The sequence below is a fragment of the Diabrotica undecimpunctata genome, chromosome 5 (assembly GCF_040954645.1).
Source record: "Diabrotica undecimpunctata isolate CICGRU chromosome 5, icDiaUnde3, whole genome shotgun sequence".
Taxonomy (NCBI): domain Eukaryota; kingdom Metazoa; phylum Arthropoda; class Insecta; order Coleoptera; family Chrysomelidae; genus Diabrotica; species Diabrotica undecimpunctata.
This window is the reverse complement of record NC_092807.1, coordinates 51,286,563-51,314,267: the sequence shown is the minus strand read 5'-3', so window position 1 is coordinate 51,314,267 and position 27,705 is coordinate 51,286,563. Positions and strand designations below refer to the sequence as shown.

The window sequence follows — 27,705 nt, the reverse complement described above, 5'->3', positions numbered from 1 at the left end:
AAAACAAAAAATACAAGGGCAAAACAAACAGAATAAAAAATAGAGAGGGAACAGTGATAATAGAGGACCCAGAATACAAGCAAGTATGGAGAGATTACTACAGAGAGCTCTTAACGTAGGAAACAACAGAAGAAGAAATGCACAACGAGGAGGAAACGGCGCACGAAGAAGAAGCAGATGAAGTAGACATCGAAATTTCAAAAGAACCAACATTAGAGGAATTGGATGAAGTAATACAGAGAAGCAAAAATGGAAAAGCCCCTGGTAAAGATGGAATTAATATGGAACTAATAAAATACGGAGGAAGGGAACTAAGAAGAAAAATACTGGCACTATTGAAAAATATATGGAAAGAAGAGAAAATGCCAGGGGATTGGGAGGTAGGCCAGATCATAACAGTACATAAAAAGGGAGACCAACAAATCTGTGAAAATTATAGAGGAATAACGTTACTAAATACAACATATAAAATATTGACATCAATAATAAAAAAGAAGTTATCAAAGATCACAAAGAAGACAGTAGGACAGTACCAATGTGGATTCACAGAAGGAAGATCTACAATAGATGCAATACACACAATAAAACAAATAATGGAAAAAGCAAACGTATTTATAAAGTATAAATAAAGTATAAATTAGAATTGTAAATGTTATTCATAGACTTCAAACAGGCATTTGATTCAATTAAAAGGAACGGATTAATGATAGCACTTAAAAAATTAAAAATTCCACATAAACTCAGAAAATTAATAGAAATGACAATGAGAACTACAAAAATAAGCATAAAGACACAAAGAGGAGAGACAGAGGAATTCAGTATAAATAAAGGGATGAAACAAGGAGATGCCTTATCAACAACGCTATTTAATCTAGCAATAGAATATGTACTACGAAATATAAATAAAGGAAATCTCAGAACAAAAGGTGGTCAAATAATTGCATATGCAGACGATATTGCTATTATTGCAAAGAACAGAAAAATAATGAAAGAAATGCTAGAAGAAATAAAAGAGAAAGGGGAGGTAATGGGGCTAAGATTAAATCAAGATAAGACAAAAATATTAAGATTAGGGAAAAAACCAATGAAAGAAAAAATCAAAATATGAAGTTCTGCGTTTGAAGAAGTAGAATACTTCAAATACCTAGGAGTTATAATAAGCAAATCCGGAGAAAGGAAATCCGAAATAAAAGAAAAAATAGTAGCAGCGAATAAAGCTTATTTTGCAAACAAAAGATTACTTAAAAGCAAAACACTGACTAAGAAAACTAAGATGAGCATTTATAACACCATAATTAGGCCAATATTATTATATGCAGGAGAAACAATGACGATGGTTAAAAAAGATGAAGAAGACTTAAGAATAGCAGAGAGAAAGATTATGAGAACCATACTAGGACCAATCAGAACAGAGCACAATGAATATAGAAGCAGAACAAATGCAGAGATTAAGGAAGAACTTAAGGAAGACATCGTAACTAAAATAAAGCAATGCAGAGTTAAATGGTTAGGTCACATTTGGCGAGCAGGCAATGAGGCAGTGACATACGCAATGATAGAATGGAATCCAGGAGGAAGAAAGAGAAAGGGAAGACCGAGATCAAAGGGGCTGCAAGAAGTTGAAAAAGACCTCCAAAGGGCAGGAGTCAGAGAATGGAGAGGAAGAACTAGAGACAGGAAAAAATGGAGAGATATTGTCAAGAAGATAAGATAAATAAAAGAGACTGATCCACACTGAAATAGGATCTAGAAAGCGTTCGCGGTTTAACCCCACCCTGGGGTGTATAGCCATTATATATATACTTGTAATTGTCAATAACTAACATTGACTTGCCCTTTTCACTTAACACTTCACTTAGTTCAGATCATGAACTAGGTATAACGACATTCAAACTGGAACTAAAGTAATAATGTTAAGATTCGCACCACCCCTATTTCTTATCATAAAATTTCAGGTAGACTATTAATTACCTACCAATCTTTTCAAAGAAATATATCAATTGCAACTTCTGATACGGAAAAACCCAATCAAATATTGAACAAGGTAATATGAGCTCTAACATCATAATACTTTAGTGATATTATCGTTATAATTTTAATAGTTTTTAGTAGTGTTTAAGTTTTTTAAGTAGTGTTATATAGTAGCATTGTTTAAAAAAGACTCTTTTAAACAATGATGGTAGTGTTGTATTAATAGGTAAATACAAAGTTTGCGAAGACATTATTCAAATATCTTTTCTAAGAAATATATGGCCGGAGCGAATTTACCTATGCCCCTTTTCTGTGGGGTATTAAAATCTGACCGCGGCAGCGAACTAGTATACGCTCATGATTGTATAACGTCAGAATGTCTTAAATATACAAGTATACCATTTTTATCCTTGGCACCCTGACGTTATATAATCGTTGTTGAAAGTCAAACTGTGGTCAGTAAAGTTTACTGCGGGATTATACTGGTTTTTACATAATACATAAACATAAAAACAATTCCAGTTTTATTCACTTTTTAACAAATTTAATTTTTATAGACAAAACAATATTATGTAATGATCGATTAAATTTTGTCGATTAATTATTTCCGTAAGTGAAAAAGATTATTGAAATTTACTTGAGCCATAATTAGAAATGAGATGAAAATCTGAAATTTTCCAAGGAAAAAACTTCTGTTGACATTCGATATGAAAAAAATTGTTATTGTAGTGACGCTGCTTTTCAACTGACTAACGTATTTTAGATTTCTTATAAATACTGTTCTTATAAATAAATAGTCTAATTATCATAATCCTTTTTTGATCATTATTTACCTGTTTTTTCAAACAATTCCAAATTTCTTTATCAGTTTGGAATAAATATTTTTGGACAGGTGAACAATTCAGAATTGTCGCCTGACATAAGTAATAAAATATTTTCAAATGAATGAACGTTTTGTGTATAGTAGGATAAATGTCAAGTAATTACTTAGTTGAATTTGTATAGTTTGGTTCAAGATATAAGAAATTTGGCCTGAGGCTGGTGGGATGACCCAGTCGACCGCAGTATTATAATAATGAACAACACCTATTGATGTTCCTAATCCCTCAATTGTCTTTGCGACGGGGAGCAATAGTTTTGGAACAGCTTACTAGGACCGGACTTTATATTATTTACATAACTGACTCGTTACCTATCGGTGCAAATAAATTGTTAAATTTAAAATTTCTACACAATGCTTCGCAAATTTGCTATACACGAATTAGTCATCTTTGCTTACTCATCTGAAATTAAGTTGCTTGGAATCAATTATTATTAACGATCACAAACAATTTTCATGTTCAACGGGCTCATTAATTGAATTTTATGGTTAGAATATTATCTGTTTTATGTGGTTTTCACTTTAAATAAAATGGACTTTCGATTTGAGCCTAATTCTGTTACGAAGTATTCTTTGTTTCTATTCTTTCTTTCATAAAATGGGACCACAACAAAAGGAATGCACTTTAAAAACATTCTGTCGAGTATTCAAATCCTACAAACATGCAGTTAAGTGTCACTAATATTAGTTTTCTCATTGACTGTTCTGATATTCTATTTTTTAATTCTTTAATGCTGCCTTTATATATTGGACTTTATTTCCAATCCAAGGTGACAATAAGAAACTCAGCAACTGCCAGTAAAACAATTTTTATTTCTTGAAAAAATCTTCAGTAGAGACGGAATGTAACGAATCTAGGGTTTTACCTCCTATCACGTGGTTATAAAGGATTAGGATATATGTTGTGAGCGTATATTTTATCACGCAGTAAATGTTTTAGGCGGCATGGGATAAAAATTAGCACAACACGCTGTAAGTGTATTAAAACTACAGTCAATTTGCAAACCAGTGCAAGAAAAAAACAAAAAAATTCTTAGTTGTACTATTATTAAATTCAGCGAGCGACGTGTATCAGACAATTAATAATATCACTTACATATTTGAAATCGGTGAGTAATATGTATTTTTAATTTTTAGTTGCTTCAATTTAATGGTACTAAACCATATGATCCAGAGGCAGGGGAAATGTGCCTTGTCTTACACAAATTAGATGAAACAGAAGAGGGTGAGTACTTCTAAATTAATTAAACAGTTTCATAAAAGAAGAGTGCTTACTTTTAAGATATGACCGGTTGAAGTTTTAAACCGTTTAGTTTTATTGGGAAAATATATTTTACTTTTTCAGCTTTATTGGTATCACTATAAGAATATAGTTTTATGATATAATTGTATCTTTTCTCAACTTCAGCATTTTGTGCAAAACAAGTAAATACCTTATATACCTCCTTCTACTAATTTTAGTTTTAGTATTAACTTTTATGTTATATTATAACGTATTATATACATAAACTCGGTTCGCTAATCCCAGTCCGAACTGTCTAGTGAATTTAGTAATTATTTTTTTGCGAAGTTAGTTACTTTTTGACAGACTAAAAGTGGCTGGAAATTACTATACAACCAAGCACCCGTACTCAGCCAATATTAATAGTAAACAAACTAAATAGTAAATAAAATAGAACTTTGCGAATTACCGACAATCAATATTTATTTATCTGCACCATATAATAAATAGTTATGTTAAATTATAACAACTAAATATATATTTTTTAAATATATACTACCCAAAATTTGATGGGTTTAGTATACACTTCGACTATTTAGAATAATTCTTCTTTTTTTAAAGAAAGAAGTCTGTAATAGCAGGATACTTGAGCTATTAATACTGAGAAGTAGGAATTGTTGTGTTGTAGGTTTCCGACAATGAATCTGTCAAAATTTGTCCGAGCTAAGCGAATGGAGTTTAAAACACATTATAGCGAGAGTAAAATATAATTATACATACAATTTCAAAAATAATATCGATAAAAAACTTAAAAAACTTTTCGTTTTTTCCCAAAAACCCAAATCGTAATTGGTATTCAAAAATAATTTGTCCAAATTATCGGATGGTACTTTCCTCTTCCACAATTCTGCACGTACAAGAAAACTTCCTTTCTAAAGTAGCAGAGCCAGCGAGTACATTTAAAATTACTGCAATTTTCCAAGACTCTAAAACATCCACATTTGGTTAAATCTTCCGTTGTAGGTATAATTTTATTTCAATATTAGCCCCATGGATATCCTCTTCGTCTGATGAATTATTAAATTTGTCAAAGATCATTGTTGAATATGATGTAGATATGGAGTTTGTGACGGCAAAGGATTCGTCTGTTCGCCGACGTTGTCTTGGGCTATTTTGAGCCTGACAATATTTGTTCATAGATTGAGATTCTAAATAGTTGCTAGCATATCTTACCGATTCCTGTGTCTTGTCCTACTGATAAATTTGTGTCCAAGAATAAATGCAGACCTTAATAATCAGTAAGAGTTTAAGGTGACAAGATTTAAACCGTCTAGTAAGACCTGGAATATTGTTTAGGCATTGGACCTGGACATGGCCGCCGAACAACTTCAAGACGTTATGCCAATGTTCGAAGACATTTCTCCGGAGGTAATGAGGAATTCCAACAGAAAAGTACCCTGGTTGAATGACAACCTTACAAATCAAATTACAGACGATAATTTCGCCAAAAGATTAGGTGAGTGGGGCGATTATCGCAAAGCTCTGAAATAATAAGGATCTGAGAAGGGCAAAAATAGAATCATATTCGCTCGCGCCAAAAGAAAAACAGGAGAATACACTCAGAATGGTGAAGAGACCCTGAAAACTTTTCAGAGTGCATTTTCCTGAGTCTAAAACAAAACTCATACCACTAGACATATTATGGCAGCAGACTGAACTGGATACAAAGAAGTGCTAAACCAGGGCAAAATCAAATGAGAAATAAACTCATTTGAGCCATATAAACATGGACGGGTTTTATCCAATACTTCTACAGAAGGAAAGTGACCTTCTGTATAAAAAATTATGTACTGCAGGCTAACAAGGGTAGTTTTTATACCCAAACCTGGCAGAACAGGACAGAAAAAAGTTAAATCTCTGAGGCCGATAAGTCTGATGTCATTCGTACTGAATACTCTAGAAAAACTGCTCAATAGGCATATTAGGGATAGTGTATTGGTTGAACATCCGAAGCATCAGGGACAGTATGCGTACCGAGCAACACTCTACAGAAACGGTACTGCACCATCTCGTACAGACGGTGGAGTATGCCTTGGAAAATGAAGGGGTAATGTTGGGTGCATTTCTCGATACAGAAGGAGCATTCAGCTACACCTCCTACGAAGCAATAACAAGGTCGATTTGTCTAAAAGAAATAGTGAACCACATTAGAGAGATACTTTTCATATGACAATACTAAGTACTTTATCTATACAATTGCTTTGTAATGCTGCAAATCTAAAATATATTTGGATTGGTAGCTACATCGTCAAAGGAAGCTTTAGCAAATATGAAGCGTTTTCTTTATATATTTATCTCTACTGTATAGTGTAATTTATTTACTCTTGTGACAAAGTGAAATATTCGTCCAGTTTACTAAAGTTTTAAGAGAAAACTTTTAACGAATTAATTTATTTTTATTTTTGTTTTCAGAAACATGGTACCGAGGGGTTGTTTTGTCTAATATTGATAATAGTTATGAGATTTCGTCGGTAGATTGTGGAGCTCTAATTACGACAACTAGGGAAAAGATAAGTAGTTTCCCTGCTTATTTGAAAAAAATTAATATGCTGGGAATTTTCTGTGAATTAGTAGGTAAGTACAATAATTCGATATATATATATATATATATATATATATATATATATATATATATATATATATATATATATATATATCACATCAGTTCTGAACTAAATTTTTTTGAATTCAATTATTTTAAAGTCTGATTCGCGCATATTTATATTTCGAATTAGATTTTTAAATGCCAAGAAGGAAAAAGTCTTTATTTTGGCCAAATTTACCTAGATATAGAGAATTACATTACTTCGATTACACTTGGTTTGGGTCAGTAGTCTTTTATGCATCTTTTTGGGGGGAGGCGCTCACATACTAAGCATGTTCTTCACCAGTTCCGTGACTGGTTGCACCCTACTTTCTAGCTCTTCCTGAAGCAGGCTCCCCTCGGCTATCCATCTATCACAAGTTTGTGAGACAGTATGCGATATTTTGCAGTACAAACATTTTTCCCTTTCTGCCTTTCCGAATCTGTAAAGGTATGCCCTGAAATAACCGTGGCTTGTGAGCATCTGCGTCAGAAAGTAGTCAAACGCCGATCCATATTTTTAGATTAGGAATCAGCGACTTTGTCCACTGCGCCAACCTCCTCATCTCGTCCCATTCTTCTTGCCACACTATAATGAACCTCTCCCTTTCTTCTTTTTTAAACGTTTTCTTTTTATATCTTGATTTCTTCTCGTATACTCTTCCTCTTTCCTTCACTAGCATGTGCTTCGGAATACACCCGGTAATAACTCCCAGCGCTTTGGCAGACACTGTTCTGTACGCACAGGCTATCATCAACAGACTCTTCCTATCTGCTCGGGTGAGCTGCCTTTTGTACGCCTTGGTTAAAACTGCCATACCACAATCAACGGGGCAGTGCGCCCATACTCCGCCAAGGATATAATCCCCTTCGATTCGCCTCCTCCTTCGGGCATCGCTTGAGAATGGAGAATCAGCTGGAGAAGGCCGTAACGTTCTTGATTTCTCATTACATGTCCTAGATATTCCAACTTTTTAGTTTTGACGGTCATGAGAATTTCACATTCTTTCCCCATTCTACGCAGGACCTCCACATTAGTAACTCTGTCAACCCAGGATATACGTAAGATGCGCCTATAACACCACATTTCGAAAGCTTCGAGCCGATTCATAGATCCAACAGTCAGTGTCCATGCTTCCATTCCGTAGAGCAGAACTGTGAATATGTAGCAGTTCAATAGACGCCATTTTGTTTTTAATGATATGTCTCGACTGTTGAAAATAGTTCTCATTCTAACGAATGCTGCTTTTGCTTTTATTTTTCGCTGTTTAATTTCTGTTGAGTGGTCCCATTGGCTATTTAAATTGGTGCCTAGATATGTATATTGCTCGACTCTTTCGATATTCTGTTGGTTGATTGTAAGTTGAGCGTTTAGTATTGGTTTTTTACTAATTGTCATAAATTTGGTTTTCTTTACGTTAAGAGCTAGTCCGTATCTGTTGCTGACTTCTGTTATGCGATTTGTTAATATCTGTAGTAAGTCATTCAGATTATCGGCAAAAACTATAGTGTCATCTGCATATCTAATGTTATTAAACCACTAAACTAATAATATATTACTTAAACATACCCGTAAACTAAAGAATTTCAATGTTCTCAAAATAACTAAGAATACTGTAAAGTGTAAACACTAAGCAAGTTGATGAAGAAAATACAAGAATGAATAACTGAAAATGGATTCTAATTCAAGCGAACTAACTGACCGTACGTTCATGAGATTTGACGTCACGAAGGTGATAACGATGAAACTAACCGCCAATGATGAGTAACACGTTTCAGTATTAAGGCGGGTACACATTTGCGAGCAGAACTGTTCGCGAACCGTTTGTGAACGCTATATTCGTTAATGTGTACGGCAGAAAAAACCGCTTGCGTACTGTTTCATCGTGACTCGTCGCGAACCAAATTGTTGCGGTTTATTTCACGACTTCAAAGGAAGCTCGGCTTTCAGTTTGGACGGCGCTTACTAGACGCAGCGAACATTTTTATTGTGTCATCAAATCGACATTGTGTGAATGACGTGTTCCTTCCTAGAGAGACGTGAGAAAACAGTAAACTGATTATTGTCATGGACGTATAAATAAAGATAAAATCTTTATTTATACGTCGATGATTACTGTACATAATTTTATTTTTGTTAAACAAGCAAAAACAGGAACATAAATCAGTACCCAAATTATAAATAAAATGAATCATTTCGCACATGTGTGTCCGTTGTTGGTTTGTCGCTTTCCATGGATCGAGATAAGTATGCGATCAGTACGATGTAGAATATTTTTCAAGGATCTGTACGCGTACTGTACGTATACCGTTCGGCTCGCATATGTGTACCCACCTTTAGATTTCAGTATTTTTTAGCAATTTTCTTCAAAGTTGGAACATGCTTTTCTCGATTATTACTGGACACTGAAAGGTGAAAAAAAATTCAACGATAACAGAAAAAAAAACTCTTTCAAGTGATGGGCGTAAAAAGTTTGGTTATAATAGAACGTTAAACAGTATAATCCAATTTTTCAACAGAAGTTTAAAAAAAATAAAAAAAAAAAGTAAGACCATCAATTTAAAGGAAACATAATTTCGAATAACGTGTCCAAATTTCGAGGTGCACCGATAAAACAGCCTTAACACAAATATTTTATAAATATAAGATTATAAATATATTTCGGAGAAAAGTATTAGAATTGCTGCATAATTTTAGGAAAATATATCTGAAAAAGTTAATATCCTCCGTACAGTCATCTTTCTTTCTATCACACTGCTAATGGTTTGTAGTTTGATTCTTATAAAAAGATTAATTTTTTTATTTGGTAATATATACTCGTGCAATAAAGGAAAACAATCCAGAAATTTTTTATTAGTACATATAGAAGTTGTGGAGCTATATGTAGTATGCAGAACCATGATGTACATCCCGGTAATAGGGAAGGCGTAACCAAGTGTTTGTACGTAATTTCATTATAATGTCTCTCCTCAGATGCCAACTTATAGAAATATTTTAATGGGACATTATTTTATGTTCTCAAACAAAGTTGTTCGTTTTTAAATATTATAATATATAAAATTCTTATGTTTTTTTTTTTCATAAGTTTTACTGTGAGCTAAAATTCAGTATTTTTTAGATGTTCCTGACGTACCTGACGCTAAGGACAAACTAAAATTGCTAATTGAGGAAGGAGCTCATTTAGATGTCACTTTTAAAAGTTATGACGAAAATACTGCTTTATATCAAGTTGTGGTTCCATCTGCATATACTAAATTAAAGAAGTAGACTCAAACGACAGGAACTTTTTGTAATCTCAAGCATTCATTTTTATTACGTTAATTACATTTCATTTTAATTATAATTTTTATTTACCCATTATCGTTTATTAAAAAGTAACTCTCAAAATAATTTGTATTTTACTAAGAGAAAAAACTGCATTACATTTTTTAGAGAAATACGTAAACTTTATTATATATACCTTCTCAGAGCCTTCTTTCAGTGCGTCATATACTGTATTGGATGTGTCGAGAATTATTTCATGTAATTATTGAGAATTGTGACAGATGCCAGAACCGTACTTACTTTTATTGCAAGGTGGATTAAATAATAGTAAACAATATTGTTTATTAAATTCATAAATATGGAAACATTTAAAAACGACAACACAACGATCCATTTATTGTTTATTTTATAATAGTATATAATACAAGTGTAGTTAGTTCGTTTTCTAGTTATACAATTAAATATTTGCCGCCATTTTTTTATAAAAGCAAACAAATACTGTTTTCAAAGATGTTTATTACGTAACTTATAAATTAATTACATAAATAGAAAATCGTGTACAAAAAAGTCCAGTAATGGAGTCTAAAATTGTTTGCTTCCTACAATTCTGGAATGGGTTAATTACTATTTAAATGGGAATAAGCCACAATTAAAGGTTAAAATACGTTTATTGACGTTTTAATTCCCACTTCGGAAATCCTTTTTTTTCCGAAGTGGAAATTGAAACATCAATAAACGTATTTTAACCTTTAATTATGGCTAATTCCCATTTAAATAGTAATTAATTTAAAATGCCACAAGAAAATAGCTTCACAACAATATCTGGAATGGGTGTAGTAGATGCGCATGATCAGTGCATATCGTTATATCGAATAAGTTTAAAAGGTAAAAAGTCATGGTGGGTTTTATTTACGTACTTTCCTGACATGACCAGTGCCAATGCCTGGAAACCTCATCAAATTTATACTGAAAATGTGATGTAAATAGTGAGAATTCCGTCGTCATATAGACTATAGTTATTTGGGAGATGGTATCACTTCAAGAACACCAAGAAATAGAAAAGCTGGTTCCAGAATTGAAGTCACCAAAGGCTTTCATTTTCCAGGAAAACTGGATGTTTTGAAAAATACCATACAAATACCTAAACCCATTTGAGAACGCCCTTGTATTTCAAATTGAAAAAAATTTTTTTTTTGAATATATATGTAATAGATGTCACCCAACATTTAATTTAATTTATTTAATATACGGGACAAACCCATTAAATGTTACAATTTACAATATATAAAATAGTGGTTTAAGTACACTTATATATTATATGTAATTAAATCTTAAAACCTATAAATCCAGTAGTTAACTCTATGATTCTAAGATCCAGCACTATAAAGACGGGAAAATAAAACTTCATATGTTGTGTACCTATGGGTGTCTAAATAAGGATATCTGTCAATTTGGAGAATGAAACAACAACGTATGCTGCTATTTCATATATTTGAAGATGTATCGTTGCCTTTCGTGCAACAACATCAGTTCGTCAATATGCTCAATTAGATACCCATAGGTACACAACATACAAAGTTACATAGTTAAAACGGTTAGAACCTTACAACATATGTATGTACATATAATATATATATATATATATATATATATATATATATATATATATATATATATATATATATATATATATATATACATACACCATGGTGCCTATAACGTACCAGTAACTTTCTACAAATATTTATATATTCATTGAGAGACATATTAAATACATCTACATTCTACATTCAGGTTGTTTAACAAAGTATCTATTCAGTGGGCCATTGGCCCATGGGTTTTTCTATAAAATGGAACATTAAAAGTACATAGATAATGCAAATCATGGTAATATGATACTCTAAGAATACTCTGACTCACAAGAGAGGGACAATCAATTCTACCATTTGTCAATTTAAAAATCAAAGTTAAACCAAACATCATAATTTTGGTGTTTTCCATTTTTTCCACTCTAGTTTCTTTTTAGATGTTAATGGGTTAAAGTAAGTAAGAACCAACAACCTAATATCTAAAAACCATAAAAACACAATAGACTACAATTATTAATTGATAATAGAATTATTAATGAAATATGTGGGAATCAACCTAAAGATCTAAGACTATAACATAAGGAAAAGAATAACTAAATAGCTACAAATGCACACTTCTAAATAACTACAAGATACTATGATTATAAGGAACTAAATAACACTAAATATTACACGAGAAAATTAGAAAATATAAATAAATAAATACAAAAAAAATAGAGACCGATAATCTTACAAATTAAAAAAACAAAACCGCTTGGTGTCATTTTATTTCTGGCACTTCCACAAAATCATCATCTGAAGATACACAATCCCATTCATTTAAATCAATGACTATAGAAGATATGTGGTTTGTGTCCATTATTTTTGCTGTCTCCCAATATTCACTAATGAGGCTTTCTGCATGCCTAACATACTTCCTCCATTTTTCTGGTGTGACCTTAAATTATAGCAAAGTTAGTATCTAAGAATAAAAAAAAATTAATTTACCTGTTGTAAAGATTTTTTCCACACATTTAATACTGTGGCTTCGTTTGTAACGCCAGCAGAAGTTATATTGGCATCATAATACCTTTTGCAGTCAGACCAAACATTCTCTATTGGATTGAATTGACAATGATATGGAGGCAGTCTCAAGACACGATGGCCATATTGAAGGGCCAGTCTATCCAATCTGTAAAACAAAATATATATAAAATGCCACTTACTAAATAAATTCTAATACACACTTAAATACTTTATCTGGTAGATGCTTCTTTACAATATCCATCACCTCAAACTTCATCATAGTCATTGAACAATTAATATGCCGGTTTTTTAACCATTCTAATAAAGAATGTTTTGCCCAACTAGCATTTGGTATTTTTTCCAATAAAGTTGAATGGTATGATGCATTATCCATTATAATTAATGATGGTTCTTCTAAATTTGGTAAAAGCTGATGCTCAAACCATTTTTCAAAATTCTCAGAATTCATTGAATCATGGTAGTCACCAGATTTACTTCCACTTTTAAAAAATAAATTCACAGTTATCAATGAACCCATTTTCAGAACCTGCATTAAGAATAATGTATCGTACACCTTCTCCATTCTTCTTTCTGACTGCATTAACACTGCCATCTTGCCAGCTCTTGCGGAATCCTCCTTTACTAAATATCCAGGTCTCATCCAAGAAAACTGGTTTTAAAGGGTATAAACTGCTTTCATTGTCCTTATAGGCTTTCAAAAACTGAAGTCTTTTTAAAGTCACATGTGGTTGTTCCATTAAATATTTTCTGTTAGCAACACTACAATTTACCCATCTGAATTTTAATTCTTTTAAAGCTCTGCTAAGTGCAGCAATAGAAATATTAATCTCATCCACTTCCTCTAGTTTTTGCTTCAGGGTATAGAGAGTCACATGCTCACCTAAAACGATCAAAGTTTAAAGACACCATAGTGACTCTTCTAGGAAAAATATTAAGAATGTAAAGTAACATGTTAGTTTTGATATTAGGAATTTGTCTATTGAATTGCTATATGCAACAGTACTCCTTTCATAAATCGTAATAACCATATTTGAATAATCCAAAGTATAAGAGTTATAAAAATATATCTATATATTTTACCAAACTGCACAAGGTAAATGCATAAACTTCAGCTAAAAGGCAAAGAGGACTCTTAAATCTTTATTACAATACTTGGTACTTAATTCTGTAGTATTCTTTTTATATTCACTTTTCATTTCTATATGTAACTAGTTGTCAGTAACAATTTATTAAATGAAATGTCTATGAAAATTAGTTACTCCTGCCTTTCTATTAGAAATATGGTAAAATATTTTAACTATACTGTTGTAATGCTCTTTCTTACCTTTACTAAACATTCTGTATACACACATCCTGATGGCATGTTCGTATTTATTTATTAATAATGTCGGTTTACGACTCGTGGCTACTGATTGGCTCATTGTGATTGAATAATCAGAATCTTTTTGGACACCTTCATTTACCAATCGTCTTATTGTTGGCAAAGAAATTCCTAACGCCTCAGCAACACGCTGAAATAAACAGTAGGTAAAAATAAAACAATTTTATTTTCAGTGTAATTTTAAACTTACTTCACGAACAGCAGAAATTGGTAATAAAGTTTGTCCAGCTTCTTTTTCCAATTCAAAATATTTAAGTATCAGAACTTGTTCCTTTTCCGTAAATCTTGGCATTTTAAAAATATTTTAATGAAAACCAAAACAAAATAAAAAATATAGGTTAACACAAATAATGCATAACAACGCTATGAAATAAGTCAAATACTGACCTGAACCCAAGGTTAGTAGATGTTAAATATCTACTAACCTTGACCTGAACCGACAAGAATCACTTCACTCTTCACACTTCGAAAGGATGGCCAACATGAATGAAGTTTTACGTCAAATGTTCGTGACTCGTGTAACTGATTGGCTAGAGAAGACGCGCATTTCAAATATCAACGAATCAAGCGTAGGTTAAGAATAGACCGGTTATGCATGCAACGCTGTAATATTTTCGTGTTTTAATCACGGAACTGCCGCTTTTTTCATCACATCCAACTTAATGCGTTAGAAAGAAATCGAAAAACTGTGACGCACTGAAAGAAGGCTCTAAGAAGAAGTATATACAGTATACTCCCTCTATACCGAACACGGTTATTACGAGGTTTCGCTTATAACGAGATACATTAGATGTCCCGTGAAATTTCTATTGAACTATAACCGTCTATAGCGAGGCAAATTTGGTTATAACGAGAGATATACCTATTATAAATAAGATCCAAAAACGTGTTTTTTACGTTTTTAGTCCGGTCGTGGCTATAAATAAATACCTTTTCAAACAGCCCCTCAATAAACTTAACTGCAGCCCGCAATAAACTTCTTTACAATGAATAAATACAACTGTTTCACATCTTTAGAAAATATATGATAGAATGATACTGGACCATTTAAAGCAGTTAAAAATGACAAAGTTCTTAAAATTGCAGAAGCAATAGTTTATGTTATCCTTGAAAATACGATTTATACATTATGTAGTTGGAAAAAAATTTAAGTACAGCTTTTTTGTTCTAACGTATATCATTGATAATAAAAGTAAACAACTCTTTTATGTTTTAATATATTTCATTGACAATAAAAGTAAATAACTTTTTTTCAAAAACGCCATTCAAACAATATTTATTAGCATCTTATATTGCTCCGAATGGCTTCACTATAGGAAGTTAATGGTTTAGAAAACTACAGATTCATATGTATGCACAGTATTATGATTGTCTGATATAACGAGATCGGCTTATAACGAGGTAATTAGTCTGTCATTTTAGTTCTCGTTATAGAGGGAGTCTACTGTATATATATATATATATATATATATATATATATATATATATATATATATATATATATATATATATATATAATCTCATGATCATCATTCTCATGCTCACTTGTCCATTCTTCCTGCCATTCCGTTATGCTGCTATTCCTAGAAAACCATAAAAAAGTTTAAAATATTCTGATAAATAGAAGACACCACAAGTTTCATATCTGATTTTTTTTTTCAGACATCCGGAGATATTTAGAATTATGAGGTAAAGATTTATTATATCTAACGGAATTAGTATATTCGAATTTTGAAAAAAGTTGTTTGCAAAGTAGAAATATAGGGTGAACAATCACAAGCGTTTGAAACACATATCTGACTGGGACAGGGAAATGCACAACACTTTCCCAAATGACTAAAAAAAGGACCTACAAATACATGGAGGAAAAACGAAAATGATGGTATTAACACCCAACAGTAGAGTCATAAACATTAGGCACTAAATCACTGTTGATACCTCTAGCTTTGAAGTGATGGAAAAATTCACATACTTAAGCTTGTAATGTTGAGAGAAGGTGTGAGATGGTGTAACTCCTACTATTTACTTTTTGCGGAGACAAATTTTAACACTTTTTGTTTAAGAACGTTTATTGAATAGTCACGTAGGTACGTGTCAGTGTTACAGTATGTTGACGTAGGTCGGTAAATCTGCGTGGTCAACAAACAGTGAAAATTATAATAATTCTTATTATCTCATTCTCAGGAAGCTATAGCTACCTGAGGAAAGGAATGCCGAACGTTAAAACGTTTACAACAAATAGAAATGCGAATAGGTTAATGCGAATAAATTTTATTTTTTAAACAAAAATTTTACCGATTCCTATGAAATATTACATATCGCACCTCCGCTAAAAAAGAGTCACAACTCAAAAATTGCCATTATTGAGGTGGCCATGCTATTAAAATAGGTCGTACTTTCTTCCATAAAAGCGTCACTCTTATATTTGAACTATTTACCGCGAGATGGCGATGTGACACTTTTGTTTTTTACAGGTTAGCTTAGCATGCATTCCGCTACAGTGTCACCTTTGACTTTATAACAGTCTACACGTAGTGCTTAATCCTGAAAAGAGTCACATTTAGAATTGTAACAGTTTTTGTGTGAATTATTAGTTATATCTGATTATGGCAATAAGTAAAATACTGTTCTTTTTTGTGTTGTGACAGTTTTTTCGAAGTTGTAAACGAGGAAAGTACTTTTGCATGGTGCGGAAAAGTATCACATTTTGAGTTTAGCCAGTTTTTTTGAATATGTAAGTATATTTTTTCAAACTATTTTGAGAATAGGACTGTTGCAGAACCGGCACATATGATTTTCAAATCCACTGACGTTTCTTTTTTATGACTGTAGGTTATCCTTCCTTGTTTTTATTTATTATTATTTTTGTTGCAGCAAACAGGCTGGTTTCATAATATGCAAAGTTCATCGAGTTCAAGGATAAGCAGAATTATGGCCCTTGCAAAGAAAATAAAATCAAAACGTTATGCACCAGATCAAGTGCGAAACTCAGGTAATCTGATATTGAGTAATAAAAAAATAACGTGCCTAAAGTTTTTATTTTAGCTATAATAATGTTTCTTCTTTTTCAGAAATCTCAGAAAGACATCTTTTAGAAGAGGAAAATGCTGCACTTGTTTCTTATGATAATGCAAACTATGTTATAACTACGGATAACGATAATAATAAGCCTGGTGCATCATTATTACGGGTTGTCCTTTCACCAGAAGGGAAAAACGAACTCCAAATCTCTGACTTCGTGAGCGATAATGATGATGATTCCATAAAAGATCCAAACTATGAATCAGATTCTAGTAGCGCTAGTTCGTCCTCATCTTCTACATCAAGTGATAGTTCTAGCTCAAGCAGTAGTTATAGTACAGGTTGCAATGGTTTCTTGTCGAATTCACACAATGTAAGCCAGGTAGCTGACACTCCACTTGCGGACTTTCAAGCAGTAAATACTCCAGTAGCAAGCATTCAAGTACCAGAAGTTGAAGTTGCAGACACTCTAGCAGCCAACTTACAAGGATCAGGACCTAAAGTACCAGATACTCAACTAGCAGAGACCCAATTAGCAAGAACTCATCCAGCAGACACCAAAATTGCCAGTCCTAAAAAAAAAGAGGGAAAAAGCGAGTAGCAGTGGAAGCAGAAAACTGGTTAAGTAACAAACCCAAGAAATTACGAAACTTTGGCCAAGCATATACCTCAAGATCTAAATCACAAAAACCTATTGTTGCCAGGAGTATCAGACCTGCTGGTGGAGATAAATGCCGGCTAAAATGCTCTAATAAAATATATGAAAATACCAGGAAAGATATTTTTAAAAAATATTGGGTCCTGGAAAATATAAATAGACAGGGGGATTTCATTCACAAATGCATGAAACCAGTCAAACCAGCGTACAGGTACAGCAGTGCAGAGAGGCCTAGACAACATAATAATGCATACTACTTTCATATAAATAATAAGGAGCAAGTTCGCGTATGCAAATACTTTTTTATGGCTACGCTAGATATCAACATTCAAATTACAAGAACGGTCGTTGACAAAGCTGAAAAAGGGTTCCTGGAAGTAGACTTAAAGAGGTAAACACAAAAACCATAAAAAAGTGGATCCATCGATTAAAGACGGAGTTCGTGAGCACATTCGATCGATTCGTCGTATTGAGAGCCACTATCTTCGCAAGCAAACCAATAGGGAATACATCGAAGGTGGACAAAATTTAACTGATATATTTAATGACTATAAAAAAAATTGCCAGGAAAACAATCTACCGCACGCAAATTTAGTGTTGTTCTCAAAAAATTTTAACAGAGTTTAACATTAGTTTCTTTATACCCAGAAAAGATCGCTATGAGTTGTTTGATACATATGAAAATGCCATAGGAGAAGCTAAGGAAATATTGGAACACAAGTATGTATTACATTTGGAAGAAAAAGATTTATCGAGAAAAGAAAAGGACCAAGCAAATGCGAATCACAATTACATGTCTATGACTTGCAAGCAGTTCTTCCTGCGCCGCAAGGAACTGTATCTGTTTTTTATTATAAATCGAAGTTGAATTGATACCATGAAGGGCATGGAAATAAGGGGAGTGATGAAATATGTTCATGTGTACTTAATTTCATAGAAAAAAAAACTGGGCACTTCTAACAATAAAGCTGGGCTTGACTTCGTTTTCTTTTCAGATAATTGTTGTGGCCAACAAAAAAATAGATTTTTAATTGCTATGTATATTTAGGCTCTGGATAAATACCCTAAAATAGGTTCAATAACCCATGAATATTTGATAAGTGGATATAGTCAGAATGAAGGCGACTCTGTTCATTAAACTATTGAGAAGGCTATAAAGAAAAGTTTAAAATCTGGTCCTATCTATCTGCCAAGTCAGTATGTACAAATCATTCGTTTGGCAAAAAAAAGAAAGAACCTTACCATGTAAATGAATTCGGTTTTTTGGATTTTTTTTAAGGTGTTTCTTCGTATCCTTTACACAAGAATGTTCAGAAAGCTGGAAGATCTAAGCGGTGAGACACAATTTGGTTTCAAGAGCAGACTGGGTACACGTGAAGCAGCTTTCTGCTTGAATACGCTTGTACAAAACTGCATGGATCAACGAAAGGATGTAGTCATAACATTCCTCGATTATGAAAAAGCGTTTGACACCGTAAAACATGACGCAATGATAAAAATTCTACACAACGCTAACATTGACAAGAAAGACATAAGAGTTATCCAGAATCTCTATTAGAATCAAAAAGCATGAGTGAGACTGAACAAATCAACCAACACAGAAGAATTTGAAATTTTAAGAGGGGTGTATTTTGTCTCCTATGCTCTTCAATCTCTATGTGGAGAACATTTTTGCAGAGGCACTGGAACGCTTTGAGTGTGGAATAAAGGTAAACGGGTTCCCGATAAATAACATTCGTTACACCGACGGCACCGCGATAATAACAGACAACGAACATGATATGCAGTTGATGTTAAATAAAATAAACACCTAGGAATAAACACGTAGGAAAAATATATGGCTTGAAGATAAATTCTGGAAAAACTAAATGCATGGCAATAAGAAAAAACGCACTTTTTAGTGCAGAATACAACAGAATACAATTTTGCAGAATACAACTGCAAGTAGATAATGCTATAAGCGATCAAGTGAAAACATTTAAATACTTGGGAAGGATAATGAATGACCAATGGGATCCTCAACAAGAAATAAAATGCCGTACCGAACAAGCAAGACAAGCTTTTATCAAATTGAAACCGCTCCTATGTAACCTCAATCTTTAATCTCCGCTACAGGATGGTTAAATGCTATGTATGGTCCATATTGTTATACGGCATGGAAACATGGACGTTAAGAGTACCTTCCATTAATAAATTGGAGGCCTTCGAAATGTGGACCTTGCGAAGAATGTTCCGCATACCATGGACAGATCGGGTGAGCAATGAGGAAGTCTTAAGAAATGCAAATACTGAGAGAGAACTACTCAATTTGATCAAGGTACGAAAAATTGGATACCTCGGCTATATTCTGAGAGGAAAAAATACGCAATACCTCAACTAATCATCCAGGGAAAGATTGAAGGCAAGAGAGGAGTAGTTCGCAAACAAATGACGTGGCTACGGAACATAAAGAACTGGACAGGCATAAATAACACTGGCGATCTTTTGCATGACGCTAAAAACAGACGTCTGGCCTTAAGATAATTCGCCAACGCACTATAGGACACTATAAGAAGAAGAGGATTTTTATTCGCTTAAAAAATTGTGTGACGATATAGGCATGACATCCTATAAAGATGAAGAGTTCAAGCAAGTAGATCTCTGCCGAAGAAAAAACAATACAATTCCAAGTACCTTACAACAGGCCTACAAAAGTGTACTTAATATTAAAGACAATAAGAAAAAAGATCTCTTGGATTTAGTAAAGAATAAGACAATAAGAAAAAAGATCTCTTGGATTTAGTAAAGAATAATCACATTCCCAGTTGTTATTCAGCATCAGCATTCTATAAATCTTTGTAACAATACATAAAAAAGTTTTTTGTGTTTGTTTTATTATACTCTAACAACGTGATTTTTAGTTATTTTTTGATAGTTTATTTTTTGGGCAAAGTTTGTTATTTTTTATATTGTGGCATTAAAAAATACATACAACACTTAATTTTCACCCTTATATTAAAACCCCTGTTTTTTAATAGCCATATTAGTGTCACATAGTCAATTGCCATACTCCTTCCAAATGGCTTAACCGATAGTTATGAAATTTGATATGTATATTTGGTTTAATATACTACTCTGAATTTTCTTCCAGGAAAAGTGTTTTCCGGAGACTTTAAGGAAAAATCCTGAAACCCGTCGATTTTTATTTTTAAATAAGCTATTCGTAAGAATACATTTTTATTTTTGACGTCATCTATGTGAGCGTGATGACGTCATTGCTAAAATTTTTAAATAGAAAGGGGGGTATTGTAATACATCATTTGAAAGGTCTTTTAAATATCTATTCAGCCATATCAATATGTCTGAGTATTTGATGTTTGTAATTGTTTAAAAAAATTATTAAATATTTATTATTACAATAAATATTTATTAAGTATTGATATGATGTATTACTGACACCCAAAAATAAATTTTATAAAGGCCATCACTGGTAATGAAATGTCTTTTGAAATTTTCTTCTGGATCTTCTTTTTACCTTTTTAAAAAAACTAGTTACCTTATCAATATAAACATTGATAGTTGGACATTCAAACTTAATTATCTTTCTGTCAAGTGATTAATAGTATTATTGTAGTAAACGTATTCAAAAAGTCTTTGTATCTTTGAACATGAAGCTAACTGAAACCCAAAGAATTGAAATTCTCATAATTGGTTATGGAGATAAAACACGTACGCAGAAAGAAGTATGTGCGTTATTTAATAATAAATACCCCCGTCGAGAACCAATTTCACAATCCATTGTAAGCAAAATTGAGAAAAAATTTAGAGACACGGGTCATGTTAAAGACCTTCCTAAAGGTAGTAGAAAACCAATATCTGAAAACCAACAAGTAGACGTTCTGTTAGCTTTTCAAGATAATCCTCATAACAGTTCACGGCAAGTAGCATTAGATCATAAAATGGACCATTCAACAGTTCTTAAACAGCTAAAGAAGGAAAAGTGGCATCCCGACAAAGTAAGTTTAGTACAAGAACTTATGGAAGATGATTTTGATAGACGAATTGAATTTTGTGACATTATAATGGAACGAAATAACAGAGATCCGATGTTTTTAAAAAAGATTATTTTCTCTGATGAAGCTACATTTCTACTAAACGGTCATGTCAATCGTCAAACTTATCGGTACTGGGCTACGGAAAATCCACACTGGATGCAAGAGTACCGTACTCAATACCCAGAGAAAATTAATGTTTGGTTGGGAATAATAGATAATAGGTGTATTGGACCATAGTTTTTCGAAGAAAACTTAACAGGTCCTCGATATTTAGAATTTCTTCAAAATTTCTTTCTTCAAGAATTGAACCGGTTGTTTCCAAACAGAAATGATTTATGGCTACACCAAGATGGTGCGCCTCCACACTATGCTGTCTTGGTACGCAACTACTTAAACAACGTCTTTCCAAATCGGTGGATAGGTCGAAGAGGAACAATAGAATGGCCGCCTAGGTCACCTGATTTGACTCCTCTTGATTTCTTTTTATGGGGATATTTAAAAAGTAAGGTGTATCAAAGACCACAAAATATTAATGAACTGAAAGAAAGAATACGTAATGAGGTTGTTCAAATAACTCCGGAAGTTTTAGAGAATGTTAGAGAAGAGTTCGCGGCACGCCTTTCTCATTGTATTTTAGCTGAAGCTAAACAATTTGAGCACTTAATTTAGGTTTCGTTGTATTTATTGAATAATACTTAATAAATATTTATTGTAATAATAAAAATTTAATTATTTTTTTAAACAATTACAAACTTTAATTACTTAGACACATTGATATAGCTGAATAGGTATTTAAAAGACCTTTCAAATGATGTATTACAATACCCCCCTTTCTATTCAAAAATTTTAGTAATGACGTCATCACGCTCACATAGATGACGTCAAAAATAAAAATGTATTCTTACGAATAGCTTATTTAAAAATAAAAATCGACGGGTTTCAGGATTTTTCCTTAAAGTCTCCGGTTTACGAAATAACGAATTTATTCCTTTCATTTCCACCATACTGTATATATATGTTATATGAGAAAATATTAACCTTGAACTAGCTTAAGTTCGCCGACTTCAGATTTCATCATCCCATTCCCATAGAAACCGCTGAGCACGCAGTAGAACTTTGTACGAACCGTTGGCCAATATTCATGGGAACAGCGATTCAGCATTTCATACCAAACCTATAAGTTACCATTTTCAGATGCCGGAACCACTCTTAGCTGCAACTTCGACCAGTCCAGTTATTGCAGTCATTTTAAATTAATTTAATTTTGTACTATTATTTAATATTTAATTTGTAACAAATAAAGTTCTTTTTTAAAAAGTTAAATCCGTGATTAGTGATCTAACAATTGGCGCAAAGTCAGTAGGATCCGGTTAACGTTGCTAGAACACGTGTATACTCACTGGCAGCGGCGGATTCTCATCCCTTAACGGAACAAAGAATCTACGGAAGTCCTCACTCCTGTGACCTACGGAAGGAACACCTAGTGAAGCCCCTGGTAGCCGAGCAGAGAGAACAAGACAACCCTTAAAGAAGAAAGCATCTCCGAACAACCTCACTCCTGTAATCTACGGAAGAAACACCTAGTGAAGCCCCTGGTAGCTGAGCAGAGAGAACAAGGCGTCCCGATGTTCTTTATGTAAGTGGATTTTGAATCATCTCGTTAATAATTTTGTTATAATAATTTACGAAATTGACTATACTGCAAGTCAATTAATCAAGATACATAAAAAAAATACAAGTTGATTATCTAATATTTGAAATTATTGATATTTCTTTACATACTATTTTATACTGATATTTTATTGACATATTTTTTTTTACTTGCTATATTTTGGTATATTTTCTCTTGATATATTTTTATTTGGTATATTTGATACATTTTTGTTGATATATTATTTGATATTTTTATATTGATACATTTTTGCCCTTTATATACCACCACATTTTTTTTCTCCCTTACATACTGAGACATTTTATATTTCTCCATACTTCTATTTTTCATTTTCATTTAAAAATATCTCGAAAAATGCCTGAGACACGTTCCCAGACTCAACAAGAAATCGAACCATACAAGCTTTCGGAAATATTTTCTATTATCCCAGAATTTGAAGGCGATCCGATTTCTCTTTCTACATTTTTAGATGCGTGCGACTGTGCTTTTAAAATGGCCACAGGCGATCAGCGCGTTCTATTAACGATTCACGTAAAAAATAAACTCAAAGGTAAAGCTGCACAGCTTATTAATTCTAGAAAACCAATTTCTTATACAGAAATAAAACAATTACTAAATCTACATTTCGGAGACAGTAGAGACCTGACCTCCCTAATACAAGACTTACAAAGACTAAGACAACTATCTAACGAATCTCCTCTAACTTTCTTTAACCGTTTACAAGTTCTGAATGCAAAAATGCACGCCTCGATCCAAGTAGCAAATTTATCCCCGGATAAAAAAACTGCCCAATGTGACTTAATCGATACCATGGCCCTAAACACACTTTTAACCGGTTTAGAACCCCGTCTAGGACAAATTATTAGGGCTAGTAATCCAAAAGATCTAATTGAAGCAAGCAATCGTATTAGACGCGAACTTCAATTGTCATATTTTGAAGAACAAAAATCTAATTCTAGATCAACTATTCCTAAATCCTCTCAACCAATGAGAAGACCCTCATCTCAGTTTACAAAATGTACAAATTGTGGCCGCATTGGTCATCTAAATAGTGAATGCCGCTCTTCACGTTTCGTACAGCCAAACCAAACTTTTTCTAGGCCACACGGTTACCAAAACCAATATAATAATGGACCTAACAACTATCAAAACAATCAGAACCCTAATAGGAATCAATATTCGTCCAATAATCCAAATTTCAACCAACAGAGACCTTCCTTTTCATCTCAAAATCAAAATCAAAATCGTCCATCTGTTATTCAAAGAAACCCAAACTTCCAAAGAGCACATGTTTTAAACGAATACCCTGATGAAATGAACTATTATACAGACGAGTACTATACAGATAATTATTATAATACCGATAATTATGAAAACTATGAAACAGATTATTATACAGAAAATAATCCACAAACTGATAACATTTACGAAACCAATAACACACAAAATTATCAGGATTTTCTTTCACTTCAGAATCGAAATCATCCTCCCAATCATACGAACCCCTCAACGGATATTACGAATATCCAAGAATAAATCCAAGCACTCAACTTGGACAACTTTCACCCGAATCTCAATTTTCCCGAACAGACATTCATGTAACCCCATTTCATACAATGAGTTCCAAAAATTTATATTACATTAACGATGCTACCAACACTTTTAAACTTTTAATCGACACAGGTGCTGGAATCACTGTTTTCAAAGAAAACACAGCACGCAATTATCATAATAGATTTCCTGAAAACGTTACTATTCAAGGTATAACCGATCAAAAATTGTTAATAACAGAATCTGTCCTAATTCCCTTCACTGACAATAATCCTCACAAAGTCTTTATTTTCAATTTAGACATTGATTTCGATGGCATAATAGGCCTAGACTTTCTAGATCATTATGAATGCGTAATAGATCTTAAATCCCGACAGTTGCATACAAATTTTAAAACTGTCACCCTTCACAAAGTAGGACACGAGACAAACAAAAAAATTATCAGCTCAAGAAATAGAAAAAGTTAGATTACCTCATGCATTAGTCCATGTAGATGAAAATGGAGAATTCTTAACTTCCGTACTAAATGCTAATGCTATGCCGAAGACAATCGAATTTTCAGACATTTCAATCGAACCTTTCAAAAATTCGGAAACAATCCTATCCTACAACGGAAATGATTTTGAAGAACCCGTAGTAGATAGAACACGAATAATTAAAGAACAACTAAGAATTGATCATCTAAATTGCGAAGAACAAGAACTAATTCTAGATATATGTACTGAATACGCAGATATATTTTATGTCGAAGGCGACAAACTGACCTTCACAAACGAAATCAAGCACAAAATCGAAACAAACAACGCTAAACCTATCTTCACTAAATCCTATAGATATCCTCAAATATATAAGGAAGAGGTAAAGACGCAAATTAATAAAATGTTAGAAGAAGGAATAATCCAGAAAAGTGTCTCGCCCTGGTCGAGTCCAGTCTGGGTCGTACCGAAGAAATTAGATGCGTCAGGAAAACAAAAATGGCGAGTTGTTATTGATTATCGAAAACTCAACGAACTCACAGTACAAGACCGTTATCCTCTACCACAAATATCAGAACTATTGGACCAACTAGGAAGATGCCAATACTTCACAACACTAGATTTAGCGTCTGGATTTCACCAGATTGAAATCGAGCCACAAGACATCCAGAAAACGGCCTTTTCCGTCGAAAATGGACATTACGAATTTGTCCGCATGCCATTCGGACTAATGAATGCTCCATCTACTTTCCAAAGAGTAATGGACAACATCCTCTTAGGAATACAAAACGAAAGATGCTTAGTGTATATGGATGACATAATTATCTACTCACCCACTATTCATGATCACATGTCACGACTAACAGAAGTTTTTAAAAGGTTACGAAAAGCAAATTTAAAAATACAGCCAGACAAGTGCGAATTTTTAAGAAAAGAAGTAGCATATTTGGGCCACCTTGTAACAGAAAATGGTGTAAAAACAAATCCAGTTAAAATATCTTGCATCAAAAACTTCCCGGAACCAAAGAACACCAAAGAAATAAAATCATTCTTAGGCTTAGCCGGTTACTATAGAAGATTTATTCCAAATTTTGCCAAAATTTCTAAACCACTTACGAAACTACTTCAGAAAGACGTACCTTTTATTTTTAATTCTGATTGCAAAGAAGCCTTTAACGAACTCAAAAATATTTTAACTTCAGATCCAATACTTATATATCCCAATTTTGAGGAACCATTTTTACTCACAACTGACGCTAGTGCATTCGCGATTGGAGCCGTTCTATCGCAAGGCCCTATTGGAAAAGATTTACCCATAGCTTATGCCTCCAGAACTTTATGCGGTGCCGAAACAAAATATTCGATTATAGAGAGAGAACTATTAGCTATCGTATGGGCAGTCAAACATTTTAGACCATATCTTTTTGGCCGAAAATTCACCCTGATTACCGATCATCGACCCCTTACATGGCTTTTCTCGATAAAAGATCCCGGAAGCCGATTAGCGCGTTGGCGCCTAAAACTCGAAGAATACAATTATAAAATAGAACATCGCGCAGGAAAAATAAACAGAAATGCAGATGCCCTCTCAAGGATAAAGATTAACCATTTCAAGGATTGTGCAAACTTTCAATCAAAAATCTCATTACATGAATCGAATGAAGATGACACGGAAACTCAAGAAAACGAAGACGACGATGAAGAAAATATAGAAAAAATGTCCGAAGAGCTTGACAAGTTTATCGAACTGTATAGAACAAAGTCAATAATCGATTATTCTAAAATTGAAACATCGAATACGGACTTATTAGACAAATCCAACAAAAATATTGTTACATTTTTTTGGCAAAATAAACTTGAAGAACTCCACGAGAACATAATGAATGACATATTCGAAGAAAACATGGAATATAGTAACCGAAGAATTAATATTGTACACAGCAAAACTGTAAAAGATCGAAAATATTTTATTATACCATTACCGTTTGATCCCGAACGAGTAATATCACACTTGTTTCTTGTACTTTTTGCAAATAAAGATCAATTCGATGAATCAAAAATATATTGCGTCGAAAATAATCTCGAACTACCTATCCTAGAAATATTTTCTTATATTTTTGCTGACAAAGAATTAAAATTAAGAATCTGTCAAAATATAATTAAAACAGCCAGCGAAGACGAAATCCCTCAAATTTTAGATTATTACCATTGTGGTAAAAACAATTTACATCGAGGAATAAACGAAACTGTCAGAAGAATAAAGCAGAAATACAATTGGAAGAATTTAACAAAAGATGTAGAGAAATTTGTAAAAG

At 32.9% G+C, this 27,705-nt stretch overlaps 2 protein-coding genes across 8 annotated transcripts in view; one reads left to right on the top strand and one right to left on the bottom strand.

Annotated features, from left to right (window-relative positions):
* Positions 1 to 10,155, top strand: part of LOC140441308 (uncharacterized) — a 113,935-nt gene extending 103,780 nt beyond the window's left edge. For all 5 annotated transcript variants that reach the window (XM_072531949.1, XM_072531951.1, XM_072531950.1 and 2 more), the window contains 3 exons: positions 3,989 to 4,076; positions 6,546 to 6,707; positions 9,837 to 10,155. In XM_072531949.1, coding sequence (XP_072388050.1) covers positions 3,989 to 4,076; positions 6,546 to 6,707; positions 9,837 to 9,985 — 399 coding nt within the window. In that variant the 3' untranslated portion in view covers positions 9,986 to 10,155. The remainder of the gene's footprint in view (positions 1 to 3,988; positions 4,077 to 6,545; positions 6,708 to 9,836) is intronic.
* Positions 10,156 to 11,765: 1,610 nt separating this feature from the next.
* LOC140441307 (uncharacterized) lies at positions 11,766 to 15,661 on the bottom strand. 3 transcript variants are annotated; one of them, XM_072531946.1, is made up of 4 exons: positions 13,922 to 15,661; positions 12,798 to 13,477; positions 12,559 to 12,742; positions 11,766 to 12,508 (listed from the first exon to the last, which is right to left on the bottom strand). In XM_072531946.1, the coding sequence occupies exons 2-4, from the start codon at positions 13,235 to 13,237 to the stop codon at positions 12,332 to 12,334; spliced, it is 801 nt and encodes a 266-aa protein (XP_072388047.1). In that variant the 5' UTR covers positions 13,238 to 13,477; positions 13,922 to 15,661; the 3' UTR covers positions 11,766 to 12,331. The 3 variants fall into 3 exon arrangements, with proteins under 3 accessions (XP_072388047.1, XP_072388048.1, XP_072388049.1); XM_072531947.1 differs by having other exon boundaries at positions 11,766 to 13,477; positions 13,922 to 14,108; positions 14,169 to 15,661; XM_072531948.1 differs by lacking the exon at positions 12,798 to 13,477 and having other exon boundaries at positions 11,766 to 12,742; positions 13,922 to 14,108; positions 14,169 to 15,661.
* Positions 15,662 to 27,705: the final 12,044 nt, after the last annotated feature.

Coding starts and splice junctions, on each gene's coding strand:
- LOC140441307 (XM_072531946.1), bottom strand. CDS start 13,237: ATGAGACCTGGATATTTAGTAAAGGAGGATTCCGCAAGAGCTGGCAAG. Junction 12,743..12,797: donor CTACCAGATAAAGTATTTAA/GTGTGTATTAGA, acceptor TTTGTTTTACAG/ATTGGATAGACTGGCCCTTC. Junction 12,509..12,558: donor GGAAAAAATCTTTACAACAG/GTAAATTAATTT, acceptor CTATAATTTAAG/GTCACACCAGAAAAATGGAG.